The 22,832-nt window shown below is 33.4% G+C and overlaps 1 protein-coding gene across 1 annotated transcript in view; it reads left to right on the forward strand.

Moving 5' to 3' along the window:
* Nucleotides 1–22,832, forward strand: part of CNBD1 (cyclic nucleotide binding domain containing 1) — a 412,528-nt gene that overhangs the window by 264,733 nt on the left and 124,963 nt on the right. Inside the window, exon 6 of the mRNA XM_053558669.1 lies at nucleotides 18,788–18,981. Coding sequence (XP_053414644.1) covers nucleotides 18,788–18,981 — 194 coding nt within the window. The remainder of the gene's footprint in view (nucleotides 1–18,787; nucleotides 18,982–22,832) is intronic.

Genomic DNA, 22,832 nt, shown 5'->3' on the forward strand with positions numbered 1-22,832 from the left:
AAGAAAATATAAGACATATAAAAAACAAATACCAGGGGCAGCGTCTATGGCCCCATATGCTGGAGGTGGCAGTTTCAAAAAAAAAAAAAATCCAAAATCCTAGATGTAAATCTTTTGCTATCAATAATTACATTAAAAGTAAATATACAACAATGTATTAAACTCAGTAATGAAAAAGCAGATTTTCAGAACAGATTAAAATAGTCTAATTAGGAACACATGTAAGATTCAAAGATATAAATAAATAGAAAGTAAAAGAATAAAACAAGCTATATGAGGAAAGAGGTGTCAAAAAGGAAGATGAGGTGGCTTCTGTAATTCCTGACAATATATAATTTAAAAAAATAATTGTGTTGCCAGGCATGGTGGCTCATGCCTATTATCCTAGCACTCTGGGAAGTCAAGGTGGGTGGATTGCTTGAGCTCACATGTTTAAGACTAGCCTGAGCAAGAATGAGACCCTGCCTCTAAAAACACCTGGGTTTTGTGGCAGGCACCTGTAGTCCCAGCTACTTGAGAGGCTGAGGCAAGAGACTCACTTGCGCCCAAGATTCTGAGGTTGTTGTAAGCTATGACGTCACAACACTCTACCAGGGGAGACAAAGAGCGACTCTGTCTCAAAAAAAAAAAGCAATATTGTAACTAAAATAAAACACTCTCTCATTTATGGTCAATTAATTTTGACAAAGATTCAAGGAGCCCACAATGGGGAAAGGACACACTCTTCAATAAACAGTACTGGAGAAACTGGATATCCACATGCAGAAAAAGGAAAGTGGAACCTTATTTCATGTCATATACAAAAATCAACTCAAAATGAGTTCAAGACCCATAGACCTGAAAGTATAAAATTACTAAAAGAAAAAGCAGAAGGAGAAAACTGTATGACATCGATTTGGGCAGCAATTTTTTATATTAACCCCAAAGCAGAGGCAACAAAAGCAATACTAGACAAATAGGATTGTATCAAATTTTAATTTAAGATTTTAAATTTTGAAGCAAAGGGAACAACAAAGTGCAGAGATAGCCCACAGAATAAGAAAAAATATTGGCAAACCAGCCATCTAATAACAGACTAATATCCAAAATCTATAAGGAACTCAAACAGCTAAGTAGCAAAAAAAAAAATCACGCAATTTAAAAAGAGGCAAAGGAGAAGAATGGGTATTTCTCAAAAGAAGACATACAAATGGCCAGGAGTACATGAAAAATGCTCATTATCACTAATTGCTAAGGAAATGCAAATTAAAACCCATGTGAGATTTCACTTTACATCTGTTAAACAGCCTTTATCAAAGAGATAAAAGGCAAATGCTGATGAGGATGTGGAGAAAAGGGAGCTCTTGTATGTTTTTGATGGGAATGTAAATTTTTACACATACACACACACACACACAAAGGCCAGAACCAAATGGCTTCATGATGAAGTCTACCAAATACCTATTAAAGTACATTCATTATAGAAAATGGAATAGAGGTTCACAAAAAACTAAAAATAGAACCATCTGGTAATTCAGCAATCCCACTCCTGATATATATATATATATATATGTATGTATATATATATATATGTATGTATATACATATATACATACAGAAAGACAAATGCATTCCCTCACTTATATGTGTAAACTAGAAAAGTTAAACTCATAGAAATAGAGAGCACAATGTTGTTACCAGAGGTTGGGGTAGGGTGGGAGGATGGAAGGAAACTGTTAGTCAAAAAGTACAGTTTCAGTTAGATAGAATAAATAAGATTTGAGAAATATTGTACAGAAACATGTATATAATTGATACAATAATAATGCATTGTATATTTCAAATAACTAAAATAATACATTTCAAATGTCTCACCACAGAAAACAATAACTACGTGAATTTTTGGATGTAATAATTTTATTGATTTAATAAACCCGCATGGTTTATACATGTATCAAATATCATATACTGTAAAAATGTCAATTAAAATGCTATTAATAACTAAGAAAATAATAAGTTGTTAAAATCAGAAATCAAAGATTGAATATCATTACTAACCTTACAGAAATAAAAAATGATTACAAGGAAATAGATTGAGGATCCCAATGATGAAAAGTTATATAGCTTAGATATAATGGAAAGGTTAAATACAAACTATCATGATTATCTTATGAAGAAATAGATAATCTGAATAGGTTGATAGTAGATAAACATACTGAATTGATAATTAAAAATTTTCACATGCAAAAAAGGTCAGAACTAGATAGCTTCATGATGAAGTCTACCAAATACCTACAGGAGAATTTATTGTGGAGAATTTATAGCACAAGCAATGAATAACCTACAAATGAAATTGAGAAATTTAGTTTCATTTACCAAGCACATTAAACATATAACCTAATTAGTAACAAATTCAACAAAAGAAGTGCAAGTATGTATCTTTTTTGTTTGTTTTTTGTTTTATTTTTGTAGAGACAGAGTGTCACTGTACCGCCCTCGGGTAGAGTGCCGTAGCGTCACACAGCTCACAGCAACCTCTAACTCTTGGGTTTACGCGATTCTCTTCCGAGCAGCTGGGACTACAGGCGCCCGCCACAACGTCCGGCTATTTTTTTGTTGAAATTTGGCCGGGGCTGGGGGTTTGAACCCGCCACCCTCGGCATATGGGGCCGGTGCCCTACTCACTGAGCCACAGGCGCCGCCCACTATAATACATTGTTGAAAATAGTTAAATATCTAAATAAGTAGAAAGTCATTTGATGTCCACTTAAAAAGTTTTTAAATGGCAGTACTACCTAAATTTATTTACAGATTCAACACAATCCCTAACAAAAATATCAGGCCCTTTTTGCAGAAATTGATAATATGACCCTAAAACTCATATGGAATTTAGAGGACCCAGAAAAGCCAAATTGTAGTTAAAAAAAAAAAATAAACCTCATCTCTGACCCAGCTATCATTCAGCATAAGGTTATTTAACGTCCATGTTTTTGTATGAGTATGCAGATTCCTGTTGTTACTGAGCTCAACTTTTATTCCATGGTGGTCCAAGAAGATGCAAGTAATAATTTCTATTCCTTTAAATTTACTGAGGTTAGACTTGTGACCTAAGATGTGATCGATTTTGGAGTATGTTCCATGGGCTGATGACGAGTATGTGTATTCAATTTTGTTGGGATGAAATGTTCTGTAGATGTCTGCTAAATCCAAATGTTGGATGGTTAGGTTTAAAATAACCTTATGCTGAATGATAGCTGGGTCAGAGATGAGATTAAGAAGGAATTTGACAAATTTTTGGAACAAAATGACAACGAAGACACGAATTATCAGAACCTCTGGGATACTGCATAGGCAGTCCTAAGAGGGAAATTTATAGCACTGCAAGCCTTCCTCAAGAGAACAGAAAGAGAGGAAGTTAACACCTTAATGGGACATCTCAAGCAACTGGAAAAGGAACATTCCAACCCCAAACCCAGTAGAAGAAAAGAAATAACCAAAATTAGAGCAGAATTAAATGAAATTGAAAACAATAGGATTATACAACAGATGAATAAATCAAAAAGTTGGTTTTTCGAAAAGGTCAATAAAATAGATAAACCTTTGGCTAAGCTAACCAGGAAAAAAAGAGTAAAATCTCTAATCTCATCAATCAGAACCGACAAAGATGAAATAACAACAGACTCCTCAGAAATTAAAAAAACCCTTAATGAATATTACAAGAAACTTTATTCTCAGAAATATGAAAATCTGAAGGAAATTGACCAATACTTGGAAGCATGTCACCTTCCAAGACTTAGCCAGAATCAAGTGGAAATGTTGAACAGGCCCATATCAAGTGAGAGGGGGGAGAGGGGTGGAGGAAGGGTGATTGGTGGGATTACACCCCCAGTGCATCTTCCCCGCCGCCCCCCCCCCCAGCGGTGCATCTTTTTTTTTTTTTTTTTTTCTTTTGCAGTTTTTTGGCTGGGGCTGGGTTTGAACCCACCACCTCTGGTATATGGGGCCGGCACCCCACTCCTGAGCCACAGGCACCGCCTGCCTGTGGTGCATCTTACAAGGGTATATGTGAAACTTAGTAAAAGTAGAATGTCTTAACACAATAACTAAGAAAATGCCAGGAAGGCTATGTTAACCAGTGTGATGAAAATGTGTCAAATGGTCTATAAAACCAGTGTATGGTGTCCCATGATTGCATTAATGTACACAGCTATGATTTAATAATAAAAATAAATAAATAAAAAACAAAGTTAGAGGACTCACACATCTCTGTTTTAAAACCTATCACAAATTTATAGTATCAAGCTAGTATAATACTGGGATAAAGATGAAGCTATAGATTAATGTAATAAAATTGAGTCCAGAAATAGTGCTTTAACTTTATGTTTGATTGATTTTAGGCAGATTTCCCAAGATAATTCAAAATGTTTGAAGAAATGGTCCTTCCATCAAATGGTGCTTGGACAACTGGTTATCTACAGAGTAAATAATGAGGATGAACCCCTGACTCACACCAAATATAAATATCAACCCCACATAAATGAAATACCTAAATGTAAGAGCTAATACTATAAAATTCTTAAAAGAAAACTGAAGAATTAATCTTCATAATCAAAGATTAAGCCATCCTTTCTTTGATATGACACCAATAGTATAAATGGCAAAAAATTGGATAATTTGAATGTTATAAAAATTAAAATATTTGGGGCTTCAAAGAACGCAATCTAAAGGTAAAAATGCCAACCTTGGAATGTGATATGGTGTTTGTAAATCATATATCTAGTAAAGGACTCACCTCCAGTATAGGAAGAACTCTTAAAAGCTCAGTAACAAAAAGAAAACCTCATTAAAAATGTGCAAACTGGCTGAATAGACAGATTTTCAATGAGGTTATATACATAGCTAATAAGCACATAAACATCCAATGTTTAGTCAGTAAGGAATTGTAAATAAAAACTACAATGACATACCACTCTATACTGAGTGGATGGTTAAAATATAAAAAGATAAAATATAGTATTTTATTAGCATTGAAAATGTAGGGAAATTAGAACTCTCATGCATTTCTGTTATGATTATACTATGGTGAAGCCACTTTGGAAACAGTTTGGCCATTCCTTAAATGTTAAAGTTCCCATTTAATCCAAAAATTTTATTCCTAGGTGTGTATTCAAGAAATGAAAATATACATTCATGCAAAACTTATTTATACATGTTCATAGCCCAAAGTGGAAAGAACCCAAATGTCCACCAATAAGTGAGTGGAGTTTTAAGAAATGTAATAAATTATTATAATTGAATATGATTTGGTAATAAAGAAGGAATGAAATAATGTTGCTGCTACAACCTAGAAAATCCTGAAAATATGATAAATAAAAGAAGCCAGTCACAGAAGGAATTTTATAATTCCTTTTATATGAAATCTCCAGAATAAATAATTCATTGAAACTTCATGTAGACTGGTAGTTTCCAGGAGCTTTGGGGAGTGGAGCATGGGACATGCTGATGCACATAAGTTTTTTGGAGGAATGATGAAAATATTCTAATATTAAACTGTGATGAGGTTTGCACATCTCTTTAAATTAACTAAGAATTCACTGTATTGTTTGTTTATTTATTTATTTATTAGAGGTAGGGGAACTTTCTTTTATTTATTTAATTTTTTTGCAGTTTTTGGCTGGGGCCAGGTTTGGACCCGCCACCTCCAGTATATGGGGTTGGCACCCTACTTCTTGAGCCATAGGCGCCACCCGTTTGTACATTTTAAAACCATGAATTTCATGGTATTTGAATTGTATCTTAAGGAATCCTTTCTTAAAAGTGAGGTAAAATTCATGTGATGTTAACCACTAGTCATTTAAAGTGTACAATTAAGTGGCATTTAGTACATTAAGGAGTTGTGGAACCAGCTATCGAGTTACCAAACATTTCAATCATGCCAAAATTGAACTCTATACCTATTAAGCAATAACTCTTCATTCTCCTCTCCTCCCAGACTCTGGTAACCACTAGCCCGTTTCTGCCTCAATCTTGGATTCATTTATTCTGGACATTAATATGAATAGAATCATATAATAATTGACCTCTTGTGATGACTGTGATCACTTCCCATGGTATTTTGAAGATGCATCCACTATGTGCCTCTTTCTGTTTTGTGCCTGAATTAAGTTTCATTGTATAGGCTATGTTTTAAATGCTTAAAACAAAAACAAACAAACAAATGAACAAAATAAAAAACCTATAGGACACCAGTGGGGCCAGTAATGCATGCTGGCTTCCTGTGATTGAAATCATTTCTTTTAATAATATGTTAACATATTAGAAGAATATATTCTTATTCTAATAATATCAAAAATTTTAAACCCAATAGAAATGAGTTTGCTGAGGAAATAAATTTGTGAAATAATGATTTAAACAATTTTTTATTAAAAGTCAACACATCAGAGACATCAGTATGTTAGCACACATTGTGTATTTCCTACATGTACCCTAAACTACTTCAGAAATGTAATGTCCCTGTGTTCTCTGTCCTCCCTGGGAAGCAGCTCTGTGCAACATACTTGGGGAATGCTGTCTTAGAGCAAGAAATTTATTTCTTATTAATTCTTCTCTAATTCCCTATATTAGAGTAACAAGATTTTATGATGTATCAATTCCTTTTACTACCATTAGTCATTTGACAGACAATCTTCTGAGCTATGCAGGATGGATTTTGCTATCCCTTTCTGATGTTTGAAGACTCTGAGGTCCAGTCTAGTCTTCCTAGTTTAACACCAGTGAAGGCTAGAACCAGAAATTTTGAACCTGAGACATTTGAAGCCAACCTTTGGGTTTCTCTTATCCTTTGCTGTCTCTAAACCAAAACAAACAAACAAAACATTTTCCATGAATAAAATTAAATTCTTGAAATGCTACAATATCAAGAAGCAGTATTTGGTAATGTACAACGTCAAAGGATGATGTATCACATAAACTGATACACTTTGTTGAGAAATAATCTAGAATTACTTTGTCCAGATGATGGATCCTAGAGGACAATGCCACTACTTTTATCATCTTTTCTAGTGTGAGTATAGTCTTCCATGGTGATGCTAAGTCCCTCCATGTTATCTATCATTAGAAGAATGATCTTGATGCATAGTATTCTTCTTATTGCATTGTCATGGATTTAATGTCTAATGTAAAATTTAATCTTTTAAATGTGTACAGAATATACCCTGTTCATCTTATAAATGTGACACCAATAAGACTTAAGATTATTTTTTAATGGCAAAAGAAAATGATAATGTGTTTATTTTATAACAAAATACAGCATTGAAAAAGTAATTAGAGGCCACTTAGTTTAGTTTTAATGAACTTAAGAACATGTAAAATAATAAAAGTTTTTTAAAAAATGTAATGGCCGGGGCAGTGCCTGTGGCTCAAAGGAGTAGAGCTCTGGCCCCATATGCCAGAGGTTGCAGGTTCAAACCCAGCCCTGGCCAAAAACTGCAAAAGAAAAAAAAAAAAAGTCAGGAGTTCAAGAAACCTGGACAACATAATGAGAAAGCTGTCCCCACAAAAAAAAAAAATGTAATGGCCAAAGATCTTATATTTTATAGAGGAAATGAATCAAATCGTGGCTCAGTTTTTACCTAAAAGTTATCTATGTGAAATTAGAGATTTGATGAAAAGGATACATTTAGGATTAAAATCCAGTATCTTAATATTAGAAATCACAGTGAAAATTTCAGAAAAATAATTGGAATCTGTGTACTTTAAGATTAAAGTTAGATTACAAACTTAAAATAAATGATAATTGCATAAAATTGTTGATATATTTTAAGATGCATGCTTTCTGGTAATTGTATTTAAGGAACATTCATTAACATTAAATGTTAATGTATGCAATAATTTAGATTAAAATTTTATTGAGGATAATAAAAGGTTGACTTCAATAGTCAATAATTTATGATATTATCAGAAAAATGACTTTGAAAAATAGTAATTCTAGTTCTCCAATTATTTATATAGATTATTCTTGAGATTATCCTACCAATATATTAACAATCCTTATTTAATAGTACTGAAAAACAAAATTCATCTAGTTATGCAGGGATATACTGTGGCTCAGTGAGTAGGGTGCTGGCCCCATGTGCCGAGGGTGGCAGGTTCAAACCCAGCCCCAGCCAAACTGCAACAGAAAAATAGCCAGGCATTGTGGCGCGCGCCTGTAGTCCCAGCTGCTCGGGAGGCTGAGGCAAGAGAATTGCATAGCCCAAGAGTTAGAGGTTGCTGTGAGCTGTGTGACACCAGGGCACTCTACCGGAGGGCGGTACAGTGAGACTCTGTCTCTACAAAAAAAAAAAAAAAATCAGTAGAGAGGAGAGTAAAATCAGGAGATCCACTTGGATTTAATAACTATTAAGAATTTATATTTTATGGGGTTCCTGTGGCTCAGTGAGTAGGGCGCCGGCCCCATATGATGAGGGTGGCAGGTTCAAACCCAGCCCTGGCCAAACTGCAACAACAACAACAACAACAAATAGCCGGGCGTTGTGGCGGGCGCCTGTAGTCCCAGCTGCTCGGGAGGCTGAGGCAAGAGAATCGCGTAAGCCCAAGAGTTAGAGGTTGCTGTGAGCCGTGTGACACCATGGCACTCTACCCGAGGGCGGTACAGTGAGACTGTCTCTACAAAAAAAAAAAAAAAAAGAATGTATATTTTAAAAAAACTTTCTTTAGATTTTTTTTTTATTTTTTGAGTGGACCAGAAGGGTTGAACAACTTTTTTTGTTGTTAAATCATAGCTCTGTACATTAGTCCAATCAAGGGATACAATGTGCTGGTTTCATATACAATCTGAAATATTCTCATCAAACTGTTCAACATAGCCTTCATGTCATTTTATTAGTTATTGTATATAGACATTTGTATTCTACATTTAGTAAGTTTCACCTGTACCCATTCTAAGATGCACCTTAGGTGTGGCCCCACCCATTACTTTCCCTCCACCCCAACCTCCCCCCCTCCCTCCCCCTCCCTTGGCCCTTTTCCCATATTCTTGTGCCACAGTTGGGTTATAGTCTTCATATGAAAGCTATAAATTAGCTTCATAGTAGGGCTGAATACATTGGATACTTTTTCTTCCATTCTTGAGATGCTTTGCTAAGAAGAATATGTTCCAGCTCTATCCATGTAAACATGAAAGAGATAAAGTCTCTATCTTTCTTCAAGGCTGCATAATATTCCATGGTATACATGTACCACAATTTGCTAGTCCATTCGTGGGTAGATGGGCACTTGGGCTTCTTCCATGACTTAGCAATTATGAATTGGGCTGCAATGAACACTCTGGTACAGAATTATGAGAGTATAACCTGCAAATATTTTCTTTCATTCTGAAGGCTGTCTGCTTGCTTTACTTACTATATTCTTGGCTGTGCAGAAGCTTTTTAGTTTGATCAGGTCCCAGTAATGTATTTTTGATATTGCTTCAATTGCCTGGGGAGTCCTCCTCATAAAATATTCATCCAGGCTGATTCCTTCAAGAGTTTTCCTTGCACTTTCTTCAAGTATTTTTATAGTTTCATGTCTTAAGTTTAAATCTTTTATCCAGTGAGAGTCTATCTTAGTTAATGGTGAAAGGTATGGGTCCAGTTTCAGTCTTTTACAGGTCGCCAGCCAGTTCACCCAGCACCATTTGTTAAATAGGGAATCTTTCCCCACTGAATGTTTTTAATTGGCTTCTCAAAGATCAAATAATGGTAAGTAATTCATCTCTTGGTTCTCTATTCTGTTCCAGACATCTACTTCTGTGTTTTGTGCCAGTACCATGCTGTTTTGATTACTGTCAATTTATAATACAGTCTCAGGTCTGGTAGTGTGATTCCTCCTGCTTTGTTTTTATTGCTGAGTAATGTTTTGGCTATTCGAGGTTTTTTCTGATTCCATATAAAATGAAGTATTATTTTTTCAAGATCTTTAAAATATGACAATGGAGCTTTAATAGGAATTGCATTAAAATTATATATTGCTTTGGGTAGTATAGACATTTTAACAATGTTGATTTTTCCCAGCCATGAGCATGGTATGTTTTTCCATTTGTTAACATCTTCAGCTATTTCTTTTCTTAAATTTGAATAGTTCTCTTTATAGAAATTTTTCATGTCCTTTGTTAGGTATACTCCCAAATATTTTATCTTCTTTGGCACTGCTGTGAAAGGAATAGAGTCCTTGACTGTTCTTTTCAGCTTGGCTATTGTTGGTATATATAAAGGCTACAGATTTATGGGTGTTGATTTTGTAGCCTGAGACATTGCTATATTCCTTGATCACTTCTAAAAGTTTTGTAGTAGAATCCCTAGTGTTTTCCAGATATATGATCATATCATCTGCGAAGAGTGAAAGTTTGATCTCTTCTGACCCTATGTGGATACCCTTGATCACCTTTTCTTCCCTAATTGCAATGGCTAAAACTTCCATTACAATGCTAAAGAGCAATGGAGACAATGGGCAACCTTGCCTGGTTCCTGATCTAAGTGGAAATGATTTCAATTTAACTCCATTCAATATGATATTGGCTGGGGATGGCCAATTTTTTGCTGTAGATGGCCTCTATTAGTTTAAGAAATGTCCCTTTTATACCAATTTTCTTAAGTGTTGTGATCATGAAGGGATGCTGTATATTATCAAAAGCTTTTTCTGCATCAATTGAGAGAATCATATGATCTTTATTTTTTAGTTTATTTAATGATAAATAATTTGATGTTTGTTTTTTGTATTGTAGATGTTGAGACTTTTTCTAGTTGTTCAATTGGGTAGCTGATCATTTTTCTCATTATGTGTTGGCTGTTAGAAAGCTTATGAGCATTTTTATAAGCCTTTCAAAACCATTTGGCTTTAAATATATGTGGTATTATTTTGATTAAAAATTTAAATCACTAAAATGTTTTTAAAATAAGGAAAATGAGGCAAAGATCATCCCCTTATTCAACATTATTTATTTGCAAAACTATTAGATTTTATATAAAATGTTCTGTAATTTAAATATATTCATTTTTTCTTACCCATATTTTCTTCCATTTCATTAACTTTTTAAACAGTATTGTAGGTGTTTTGTGGGCTCACAAAAATTCCTTTAGATAAAAAATAGAGTTTAAATGAATTAAGAAATTTTTACTAAGAAAATTAAAAATCCGTGTCTTTAAATACGTATGTTATGGATATGAACAAGTATTTTCAAAATAAAAAGTGTTCTTAATGATTATTTTGTGTGTAAGAAGGCCTAAATAAAATGACTAACAAGTAATTGATTTTAAGGTCATTAAAAATGTTCACTAATCATTTGCAAAATTATAAACTTTCTTTTTATTCAATATCTACAAATATTTAGCTATTTTAAAATAACTTAATGTTATAAGTATGATGGATTCTCAACTTTTAATTTGTTCATTTATTTTCTCTGTAAGAGGCTTCAATGAGGATATTAATTTTATAATAAAAGATTGCAATGCTTGCAGTTTCCCTTTATAAATGTGTTTGACCAGATACCTCAAGTCAGGTTGATTTAATTAGAAACATTTTTTTAGGACATTCCATCCTCAACAAAAGTTTAGCATCTGGCAAAGATCATTTGTGAACAAGCTGATTCATTCTTGTCTCTTGTCTCTGCTTCTTCTACCTCTCCTAACTTTCCAATTGTGTTTTCATTTTCTCTGTGAAACCTTTTATTCATTTCTATGATTCAGTTTTAATTTATGTGTTTCTAATTCTCACAGTCAGTTTTTGAGCCCTTACCTCAGCTCTACATACACATAATTGATCACTACCTGATAACTGTTCTTGGAAGTTCTGCTGGAATGTTGGAAAATAAAAATATGAAAAAGCAATGTACTCAACTTGGTCTTTGTGTAGGCCTTTTCCTGCCAGATACCTCAGTGACGCCACTATATTCCTTATGAAAATGTTAAACGGTGTAATTTCATTAACTACTTCTTCTCTGTCTAAATTAATCAAGTTGTACCACATGAATTTAACTTTACTTTTAAATTTATTTTCTGTTTTTTCTTCTCCATGCCAATGCCTTGTTCAGGCCTCCATTGCTTCTTTTTTTTAATTTCAAATTAATTTAAGGGTATATGATTAGATTAAAAATTTGCATTCTTTCTTACATAGAGTACTTTAATAGACTCATAACTAGTCTCTCGTTTTGCTAATTCTCTCTAGAAAATTGTCTAACGCATAATTGCATCATTCATACTTCTTTTAACTCTAAATATGTCATAATTATTATTAGAATATAATATGTTAGGAAACACAGAGAATATTATGAAAAATATAAAAAACCAGAAATAAGGAAAAATACATATCCCTTGATCTCATTACCTTCCAATAGTCATTACTATCACTTTGAAATATTCTCTGGTTTTAATTGCATGCCTTTTTTTCTAAATGAAGACAATTTTGTAACTTTTGTTCCTACTTCATATTTAATATATCAAGATTTTCTTGGTCATGAATATCTCTGTGAGTAATTTTTAATAATTGTATATTTTATAATAGATATAATTTCCTTGATTAATCTTTTAAAAATGAACTCAGATATTTATCTGATTGAATATCATCTATTCTAATTTTTACCTTTATTTGGATTATTTATTAATGGCAGATTTCAAAAGTTAAATTAATGGATCAAAAGGTGGGGATATTTTTAAAGATCTTAATACATGTCTACATATTATCAGAATGGTATTACTCCAGTATTATATAAAAATTTCAATATTGCCTCATTCTAATGTAAGTCTTTGATAATTTAATTACTGAAAATCATACTTCACTTTAAAAATAACATTTCTTTTATCCAGATTGAACATTTGATAATTAGTTATTTGAAGCATATTTACAATTTTCAGTGGCTTTCTAAGTATGTTCTTTCTTTTACTTGGATTCTTTAAGTTAGTGGTTCACTATTTTTCATCAACCTCCCTTTTTTGATCAAATACCATCAAGTAGCTCCACGTTACCTACTTTTTGTGCCTTGTTCATGCTATTTCCCATACTTTACATGTTTTTCTCCCCATATCAAAATTTTATATACATTTCAAGAACCATCATATATGCCATCTTTTTCATAAGTCATTCCCGGCCCTCCCGTCCAATCTTCTTTGGACTTTATATCATTTTATGTACTTATTTAGAGATATTTACCATGTGATATCTTTTATCATAATTATATACTTTGTGATTTCTATATTAGAAACATCAATTTTGAAAGACTTTTCTAATAGAAGGTTTATGGTCAAAATAAAATTAAATGAATTTCTTTACATCCCTTCCAGTTAGAGTTATGACAATATTCACATATTTGAATATTTTTAATATCGAAATAAATATCCAGGGGTTCTTTTGTAGATTGCTTTTCATAAGTTACAGTGATATTCTATAAATGGTTATTAGACTTTTGCCTTAAAATAGCTGCTCTAGACCCTTAAGGGTGGCAGTATTAGACCTACGAGTAATAATCCCATTCCCAAAGATTTTTTAATATCTCAAAGGCTATGAAAAGGACATTCATGGCTTTTGTTATCTCTAAAATCACTCAGACCTTATAAAAGAGATTCCATGAATTAAACTATCTATCTTAAACTTAAATTATATCTATATTAAACTTAAAACTGTCTATATTAAACTTAAATTATATCTATGTTAAACTTAAAATTTATACAGCTTTCTGATCTCTTCCTAAGCTCCCAAGTAATGAACTGAGAAGAAAGTAGTTCATAAAAGAGTTTTATCTTATTCTTCAATAGACAGAATTCTAGGAAAAAATAAGAGTTGATCTCAAAATATTTAAAAGTTTTTTTGAGAAATATAATAGGGGATTATTAACTTAACTTTCATTCATTCAGGTATTTTTGCTAAATGCCTAAAATAATCCAGGCAATGTGCTATGGGCTAGAGATACTTAAAGTAGTCAGTCAGGGTTTTTTGTCTCAAGAGGTTGTAATCTATTGGCAGAGTCTGAAAATAGTGCGATGACAGAAAGGTCTCAGGAGAAGGGCGTTAATTAGGCTGGATGGGAGAAGGGCAGAGATCAATAAGGGCTTCCCTGATAGAAAGGTAACACAAACTCAATTTTACAGGCCAACGAAGGATTAGTCAGCTGACAATATGACCTTATTCACCCAAATATAGCCCTTTGAAACATTTAAGTCCTTCTTGATGGTTGATTTTTAGCTGGCAGGCGGTGCACTAGAGAGCAGAAAATCCTCAGCAAGGAATGCAAAAATATGTTTGCTTTAACCAAACTTTGTGTTTGACCTTTAGCCTTTTGAAAAGTCATTACCAGAATGATTGATTAAAAGTTCTCTTACTAGGGCGGCGCCTGTGGCTCAGTGAGTAGGGCACCGGCCGCATATGCCGAGGGTGGCGGGTTCAAACCCAGCCCCGGCCAAACTGCAACAAAAATAAAATAGCCGGGCGTTGTGGCGGGCGCCTGTAGTCCCAGCTGCTCGGGAGGCTAAGGCAAGAGAATCGCGTAAGCCCAAGAGTTAGAGGTTGCTGTGAGCCGTGTGACGCCACGGCACTCTACCCAAGGGCGGTACAGTGAGACTCTGTCTTTACAAAAAAAAAAAAAAAAAGTTCTTTTACTAGTATTTTTAATTCCTTTTGAATGCCTTTTGTTCACTAATACAAATATTGTTAAGAGCTATTTTAAAATATGAGGTTCTACACTAGATTTCTTCAAGTCCTTATAAAAATATTTATTTTGACTTTTCATGTAATGGAGAGCTATGTGTATACTTTTATGAAACTTCTTCCTAATCAGGGGGATTTTGATAAATTTCTTTAGTTTTGCAAAGTCTGGGAATCAATATTTCATGGCTTGTCATCAGTGTTGTTTTCTTATTGTCTGAGTTTTTTCAAATGCTTCTATTCTTTAAAAAAATCACATACAACATTTTTATATATTTTGAAAATTTGAGTGTCTATGCTGTTTGTTCTTTCGGTTAAATATTTCAAATGCTTATACAGGGTGGCCATAAAGTTTGTGTGTGATTTAAAATAGACAACTATTAACAAGTGTGAATTAATTGCATTAATTAACAAATGTCCTTTTATCATAATTTATAAATTTAACTCCACATTGTAATCTATTTATAATATTTTAATTATTCTCTGAGAGCTTAACTTTATTATAGCTGTTTCCTCCATCCTGGATAATCTGTATGACATTTAAATAACTTGCTACGTAGATGTACATCCAATTTTATAAGAACCTACCAGACATTCTCACAGAATAATTGTACAATTTTTACATTCAATCCAATAATCAATGAGGATTGCAGTTGCTTCTTTCAGATTTTTGTCAATATTTGATTCTTTCAATTTTATATATTTTGTTATTCCAGTCCCCCCCATTTCCAAACAGTGCACTTATTAAAAATAATGATTTGTGTAAGTATTGGCGATTCTTATAATTTTCCTTGTATCTTTTCAGTAATTTTAATTTTGACAAAATCATTTTTAGCAGTAAGTTGAGCAGTTATTTTATAAAGTTTAATAAATTTAGCTAAAAATTATTATGCAAATACTAGTCAATGTGCAAATTATAGCTCTTGTAGGCTGGGATAAAATTTCAGAGATTGCATTACATAAAGATGCAAAATATACTGTATTGTAAACCCGTTAAAGATAATAGGGTTTTTTTTTGAGAACTGCATTGGAATTCAATTGATGATGAAGAAGAAACTCAGGAAAAAGATTTATGTAGGCTATTTGAATGAACCATTTTATAAATTTTGATAGTAAGAGCAGATTTTCCAAGGCAATATTATTTACTATAAGATTCTAAGCATTATTATGAACTCATTTAATTATTATAATTAGATACCATCTTTATTATTATTATTATTAAATTATAGCTGTGTACATTAATTCAATCATGGGGCACCATACACTGGTTTTATATACCATTTGCATATTTTCATCACACGTTAACATAGCTTTCCTAACATTTTCTTAGTTATTGTGTTAAGACATTTATATTCTACATTTAGTGACTTTCACATGTATCCTTGTAAGGTGCGCGGTAGGTGTAATCCCACCAATCACCCTGCCTCTGCCCCCTCCTCCCTCCCCTCCCTCTCCAAGCAGGTCCCCAGTTTCTCAGGCTGTAGCACTGTACAGGTCCTCGGCAAAGCTCCAGGGGATACCATCGTTTTTTATCTGTATCACCTAAATTTTACAAATTTAAGTTTTCAAAACTCTTAAAGATACTCTCCTTGGTAAAATTGGTTATGTATGTCATTTTAAATTCTGTAGTTTACTTATACACTTTAATAGTAACTTCAACAACTTAAAACTATTACATTTGCTGAATAGTTGAAAAAATAAAAATTTGCTGAATAGTTGAAAAAATAAAAATGATTTTTAGCACGTATAATTTGATACAGCATGATGACAAGTTTTGATGTGGAAGTTGATCTTGGATATACCTGGCTTTCCCATAATTACACTCTGAATGCAACACTGGGACTCAGCTAAATCCTGTCCCTAGATTTGATCCTTTTACTGTACAGGCTTTCCTTAGAGATATTCTGGGTTTGGTTCCAAATCACTGCAAATAAGGTGAATAATGCAATAAAATGAGTTACACAAAATTGGGGGGTTTTTGAAGTTATGTTTATCCTATTCTATAGTCTATTAATTATGTAACAGCATTACATCCAAAAATGTACATACTTCAATGAAAAATTACTTTATTGCTAAAAGATGCTAGTGATCGTCTCAGTCTTGAGTGAGTCATAAGCATCTTCCCATTGAGAAACTTGCCTCGGGTGTTGATAGTTGCTGACTGATCAGGATAGTGACTGCTAAGGGCTGGGGAGGTTATGGGACTTTCTTACAGTAAGAGAACAATGAAGTTTGCTGCATCAGTTGACTCTTTTTCACCCAAGATTTATCTGTATCATGAGATGCTGTTTGATAGCATTTTATCAATAGAATTTCTTTCAAAATTGAGTCATTTCCTCTAAAACCCTGCCACTGTTTTATCAACTATGTCATATTCTATATTTTTTGTTTGTTTGTTTTCATTTCAACAACTTTCACAGCCTCTTTACCAGCAGTGGATTCCATCTAAATAAACTACCTTTTTTTTTTTTTTTTTTTGCTCATACTAATGAAGCAACTCCTTATCTGTTCAAGTTGAGTCATGGTATTTTGGCAATTCAGTCCCATCTTCAGAGACCTTTTCTAGTTCTCTAGCTATTTTCACATCTGCAATTCCTTCCTCCACTGAAGACTTGAACCACTCAAAGTCATCCATAAGAGCTGGAATCAACTTCTTCCAAGCTGGTATGAATGTGGTTATGTAGTTCTCCTCTTATGAATCAAAATTGTTTTTAATGACATCAAGACTGATTGTTTTCAGAAAGTTTCAATTTATTTTGCCTAAGTCCATCAGAGAAATCATATCTGTAGCAGCTACGGTCTTATGAAATGTATTTCTTAAATTATAAGAATTGAAAGTTGAAATTACAACTTGATTCATGGACTGAAGAATGGATGTTGTGTTAGCAAGCATGAAAACAACATTTATCTCTTCGTACAGCTCCGTCAGAGTTCATGGGTGACAAGTGCATTGTCAATGGACAGTAATATTTTGAAAGGAATTTTTCCTTTTTTTTCCCTCTAGCACTAGTTCTCAACATTGAACATAAGACACTCAGAGTACAGAGATGTGCTGTCATCCAGGCTTTTCTGTTCCATTGATAAAGCACGTGTACAGTAGATTTAGCATAGTTCTTAAGGCCCTCAGGATTTTTGTAATGGTAAATGAATACTCACTTCAATTTAATGTTGCCAGCTGCCTTAGCCTGTAACAAGAGTCAGCTTGTCTTTTAAGCTTTGAGCTTTTCCTCTCTAGCTATGAAGGTCTTAGATGGCAACTTCTTCCAATACAAGACTGTTTTGTTTATATTAAAAATCTATTATTTCCACAGCTAGCTTCATTAATCACCTCAGCCTGATCTGCCGGATCTCTTGCTGCAGCTTCTATATCAGCACTTGCTGCTTCACCTGGCACTTTCACATCAAAATAATTTCATTATAAAGTAATTCATACAACAATCGAGACAGAGAGAAACACCATCACATTCCCATACTCTCCTAAAGGATAGGATTCAGAAGAGCTGGAACTAATTTAAGTTGCATTCAAAATGCTCACCAGTGAATATATCTGTAAGACTTACAGACACGTAGTCGGAACTTCAGGAATTGGATTGAGTGACAGATTGTGGAGCCTTATACTGTGGAGTAGGATAGATACTGGAAAAACTCTTCTCTCTCTTCTCTTTATTTATTCTCTCAAACTATCCCTTTTATTAAGTTCTTTCAGTGACAATCATGCCCAGAGCAAGAATAAATACCAATTAATAGCAGGCACATACTGTTCTTTATATAAAATAGACAAAATGCTATTTTTTGGGGGGAAGTATAAACATTAAAAACATTTCAGGGATTTTCTGGTCTCAATTTTCTAGCAATGTCATGGTTTTTATCTAGACCCTATCATGTCTATTAGAGGATGGGCTACTATATATAATTGTCTAAAAAGTACTGTCCAAATGTGTAAACATGCCTTTTTAATTTGTTTACATTATTTGTAAATGCCTAAATATTATGTTATATTTATTATTATAGAATAAACTAGAAAGAGTCTGCTAAAATACAGCAAGTACAATCTATCTGTTCATCCTAAGCATATCAAGAGCCCAAGACATAAACCATACAGTGCATCTTTTTGTTTGTTTGTTTGTTTGTTTTCCAGTGGTTGGAAATGATGGATTTTATATAATACTAAAAGGCCTAGCTCGACCTAAAAGAAAGGCATTCAGAAGTTGGAGTGAAGACAGTGATTCAAAAGGCTCTTCCATACCTCATAGTCGTCATAGCTATATTTTGAATGAAGAACACTCAAGCTTTATATTTACTACAATGAACCTGTATTCACATGACTCAATGGTAAGAGTTAAATATTTGCTTTTTCAATAAGCAAAAAGGTAACACATTTATGAAATTTTATGTCCTCCAGATATTTAGATCCAAATATATTTAGATTCCTGAAATAGTCAAGATAACATATCCCTTAAAATATAAATTATACTATTAATATTGAACTTGAAATTTGATTATAAATTTTTGTAATCAGCATACTGGCCCATCGGCAGTGCTTGTGCCATGTATTTGATAACTAAGATAAGCTCAGTGTGGCCAAATCCCTGAAAGAACAAGGATGATAGTTTGAGATGAGGGTGAGGGAACAGGTAATTTGAGGAGAGAGAGACAGAAAATAATAAGGAAGCACTTTTAAAACAAGTCAAGAATGTATGTTTTTCATGTTTATCTCTGCAATGTTAAGGTAATCAAAGGGTTGATTAAGGTAATCAAAGAGTCAGGAATTCTTAATCAAATAAATCTTTTTCATATATGTAATATTTCAAGTCTATCAGCTGGTAAAAAGTAAAAAAAAAAATTTTTTTTTTCTGTATACTGCACAGAACAGTCAGGTCTGGTGTGACTAGAATGGTCAAAAAGCTAGTTCTAGATTTAGGGTAGTTAAAATATCCAATGTAGAAAAGGAACCAATTAAAGCCAAATTATTTAGCATTACAGGTTGCAATGAAAAACACACAAGACCAGTATCAAGTTCAAGATGAATGAGGATTAATAAAACCAAGAAATAATGACAGGGTTAAAAATGAGACAAACCTACAAAAATATTGTTTATCTCACATGATTGAATAATGTTCCTGGTCCTCTTTCTTGAGGACTATAGGAAAGAATGCGTTTGTCATGTTAGTGGGCGCATGTCATAGACCTCATGCTATTTTAATGTGCTCTAGCAAATACCACATATTTGGCACAACAGCTATAATTAGCACTGTTTCTTGGTTGAATTTATAGTAGTCAGATCCAATCTTTGAGGATTCATTTGGTTTTCTTAAAGTCCAAACTCACCTATTAAATGGGGAGCTGATGGGAATCACTAGGTCCACCTCCCTTCCTGTATTAGGTCTTTGAGAGAAGCTCTAACCTCTGACATTGCCTGAGATGTGATATGGCTTTGATTTACTGTCCTGTCCAGGGTAGAGAGAAGGGTCAGAACAATTTCAGAGATCTTCTCTTGATCTTCTTTACTGTGATAGGTCTTACCACACTGGCCAAGAAACCAGCTACCAAGTATGCATCTAAATTATCTACTTAGGGAACATGAACCTCATCATCAGGTGGGTCCTTGGAACCTGGTGAGCCACTGTGAACCATACCTGACTCTTTTTTAGATGTTTTCTATATTTCTCCAGTGTAACAGGGGGCCATGGTGACATTTTATGTACCAAGGGGTTAATGTCCCTATCTCAGATTTAGAGCTAAATTTCTTCACTTCTTCCCCATTGGGACTCTGGCCTTAGTATCAATTACAAAAATACTCACTGGGGTTGAAATGGTTATAGCAGAACGCCAGATTATATATAAATACATGTATGGTATTTGCATATATAAATACCAGGCAAAATCCTCAGCTCTTTCTGCCCTCTAATTGCAAAAGATGAGATTTACTTTATATGCTTCCAAGGAACACTTGGATTAGATAATTCATCTTAATCTAGTGATTGATCTTCCTCAGCTTTTTACTGTTTTCTTTTAGTGCATTTGTACCTCCCAGTAAGTCATCTATGGGATGGTATTTATAATCACTCATCCCACAGCATCTCAGATATTGTACTTTCCAGTGCTTTCTCTACCACCAATACCCGGTACCTGTTCGACACAGTTAAACCTTTATCAGTAGTCCTGATACAACATATCAGGGTTGATCAACATTCCAGTGATGGATTCTTACTGCTAGCTGGCTGGCAGGCAGCTCTAAATCTCATTTTTTCTACTTTAACAGAATCTTTTTTAAAAAAAGGGGCGGGGATAGGCATCAAGGCAGACATTTTGACTGTCAGCAACTGAATGGGTTTTGATGTTTAGGCCTGTGGAAGGGCACGTATTGGTTACTTCCTAAAATTTATTTTAGATGGCTAAAAATTTATATTATCCTTGTCAACCCTGTCCTCTGTGGAAATTCTGAGTTAGTTCTAGTTATAAAACATGTTGTTTCTCTTTTCCTAATTTTAGAAACTTGACTTTTTGTGTATTTACTTAATGGACCTCTTTCAAATAAAAACATTACTGCTTCCAAAGATTTGTACCTAGGAAAGTTTTGTGGTGTTACATAAATAGTAAGGTTTATGTTTTTTTTTTTCTTCATATATTTAGCCTTTTGGTCATTATAAGCTTTTTTTATTGTGTTGTAACAGAACCAAACTAATAAGAAGAACAATTATTATAATAACATCTTCACTCTTTAATTTAACCCTGACACTTTTGTCATATGACATAAGTTGAACAACATGGAGTCTAAGGATGCAATTAATTTTCGTGAGATAGTTTCCAATTTTGAGTAATTATTGTTAGAGACAAACTTCAGCTGTTTATTCCCTGATATAGATGTAAATTGGTGCAGTATACATGTACAGCAAAATTTGTTTTGCTTTTCTTGATAAGAATTTATACCTTAAAGCTAAAAGCTTTTCTATTTGAGTTTTAAATAAGAAAAGAGAAAAAAAATTACACATTATTTATAAGATCACCATCTTGATGCTTCTAGGTAGTTTTAAGATCTTAAACTCATTTTATTTTTTCTAATTAATCTTATAATTTTTCAAGTTACAATCATAAATAAATTCAAATTTCTTGGTATAATTATAGTATTATTGAGTAATATAACATATATTAACACATATGCAAATATACATTAACATAATACAATCATAAACAAGTTCAAATTTCTTGGAGACATCTTGGCATATAGTGTTATATAGTAATATAATTACTGTATAATATATACAGTATATATTAACACATTTACACACATATATTACCATACATTAACACATATATACACATAACACATTCCTACATTTATACTCATTTATTCCAGTATTTAATATACATTTTTTGTGCTATAATACAATGTTTCATTAAAATATATTTTTGAGGATGGTGTCTGTGGCTCAAAGGAGTAGGGCGCTGGCCCCATATGCCAGAGGTGGCAGGTTCAAACCCAGCCCCAGCCAAAAAAAAAAAAAAATATATATATATATACACATATTTGATATGATACAATTTAACATCGTAAATTGAAGGTCCTTAGTAATTATTAAAAGAACTTTCTAGTTTATTACTAGAAGTTTTCTTTGAAATTCAAACATTTGAAGCTATGTGGAAAAATTCATTTGATAAAAATGTGTATTCAGCAAACTGGACTCAGTGGAGGAAAAATTATAAAATAGCTTTATTGTTTTCAGGCAAGTAGCACAATATTATTCTTCCATGCTCCCTGGATTAAATCTCAATCAGATCCTAGGTATTAACAAATAGTCTTGTTTTTGTATGTCTTAAAAATTCTAGTCCTGTCTTTATATTGAATTCTTGAGCTGGCAAGCTCATCAGAGAGGCGTGTGCCTTAGTGTGTCATTGAACCCTGCAGGGATAGAGGTTCAGTCAGTTCATTCCCTTTTATTTACTCTACATATTCTTCACAGCTCACTAGATTGTTTTTTGGGCTCTTCTCAGCTGAGATTAGGAAGCGGGGGAGAGTGGGAATTAAAGGTAAAATATTAAAGGACCTTTTGTGATTGGATGCCCAAATGTAGGCTCTTTTTCTTGGTCCTTTGTTTCTCCTGCAATTGCCTGGAGTGTTATCTCCTGTAAGGGGCCACTTAATACCACACCGTTGGTCCAGGGTTTGGGCAGTGGAGACCACA

Source organism: Nycticebus coucang, chromosome 13 (assembly GCF_027406575.1).
Source record: "Nycticebus coucang isolate mNycCou1 chromosome 13, mNycCou1.pri, whole genome shotgun sequence".
Taxonomy (NCBI): domain Eukaryota; kingdom Metazoa; phylum Chordata; class Mammalia; order Primates; family Lorisidae; genus Nycticebus; species Nycticebus coucang.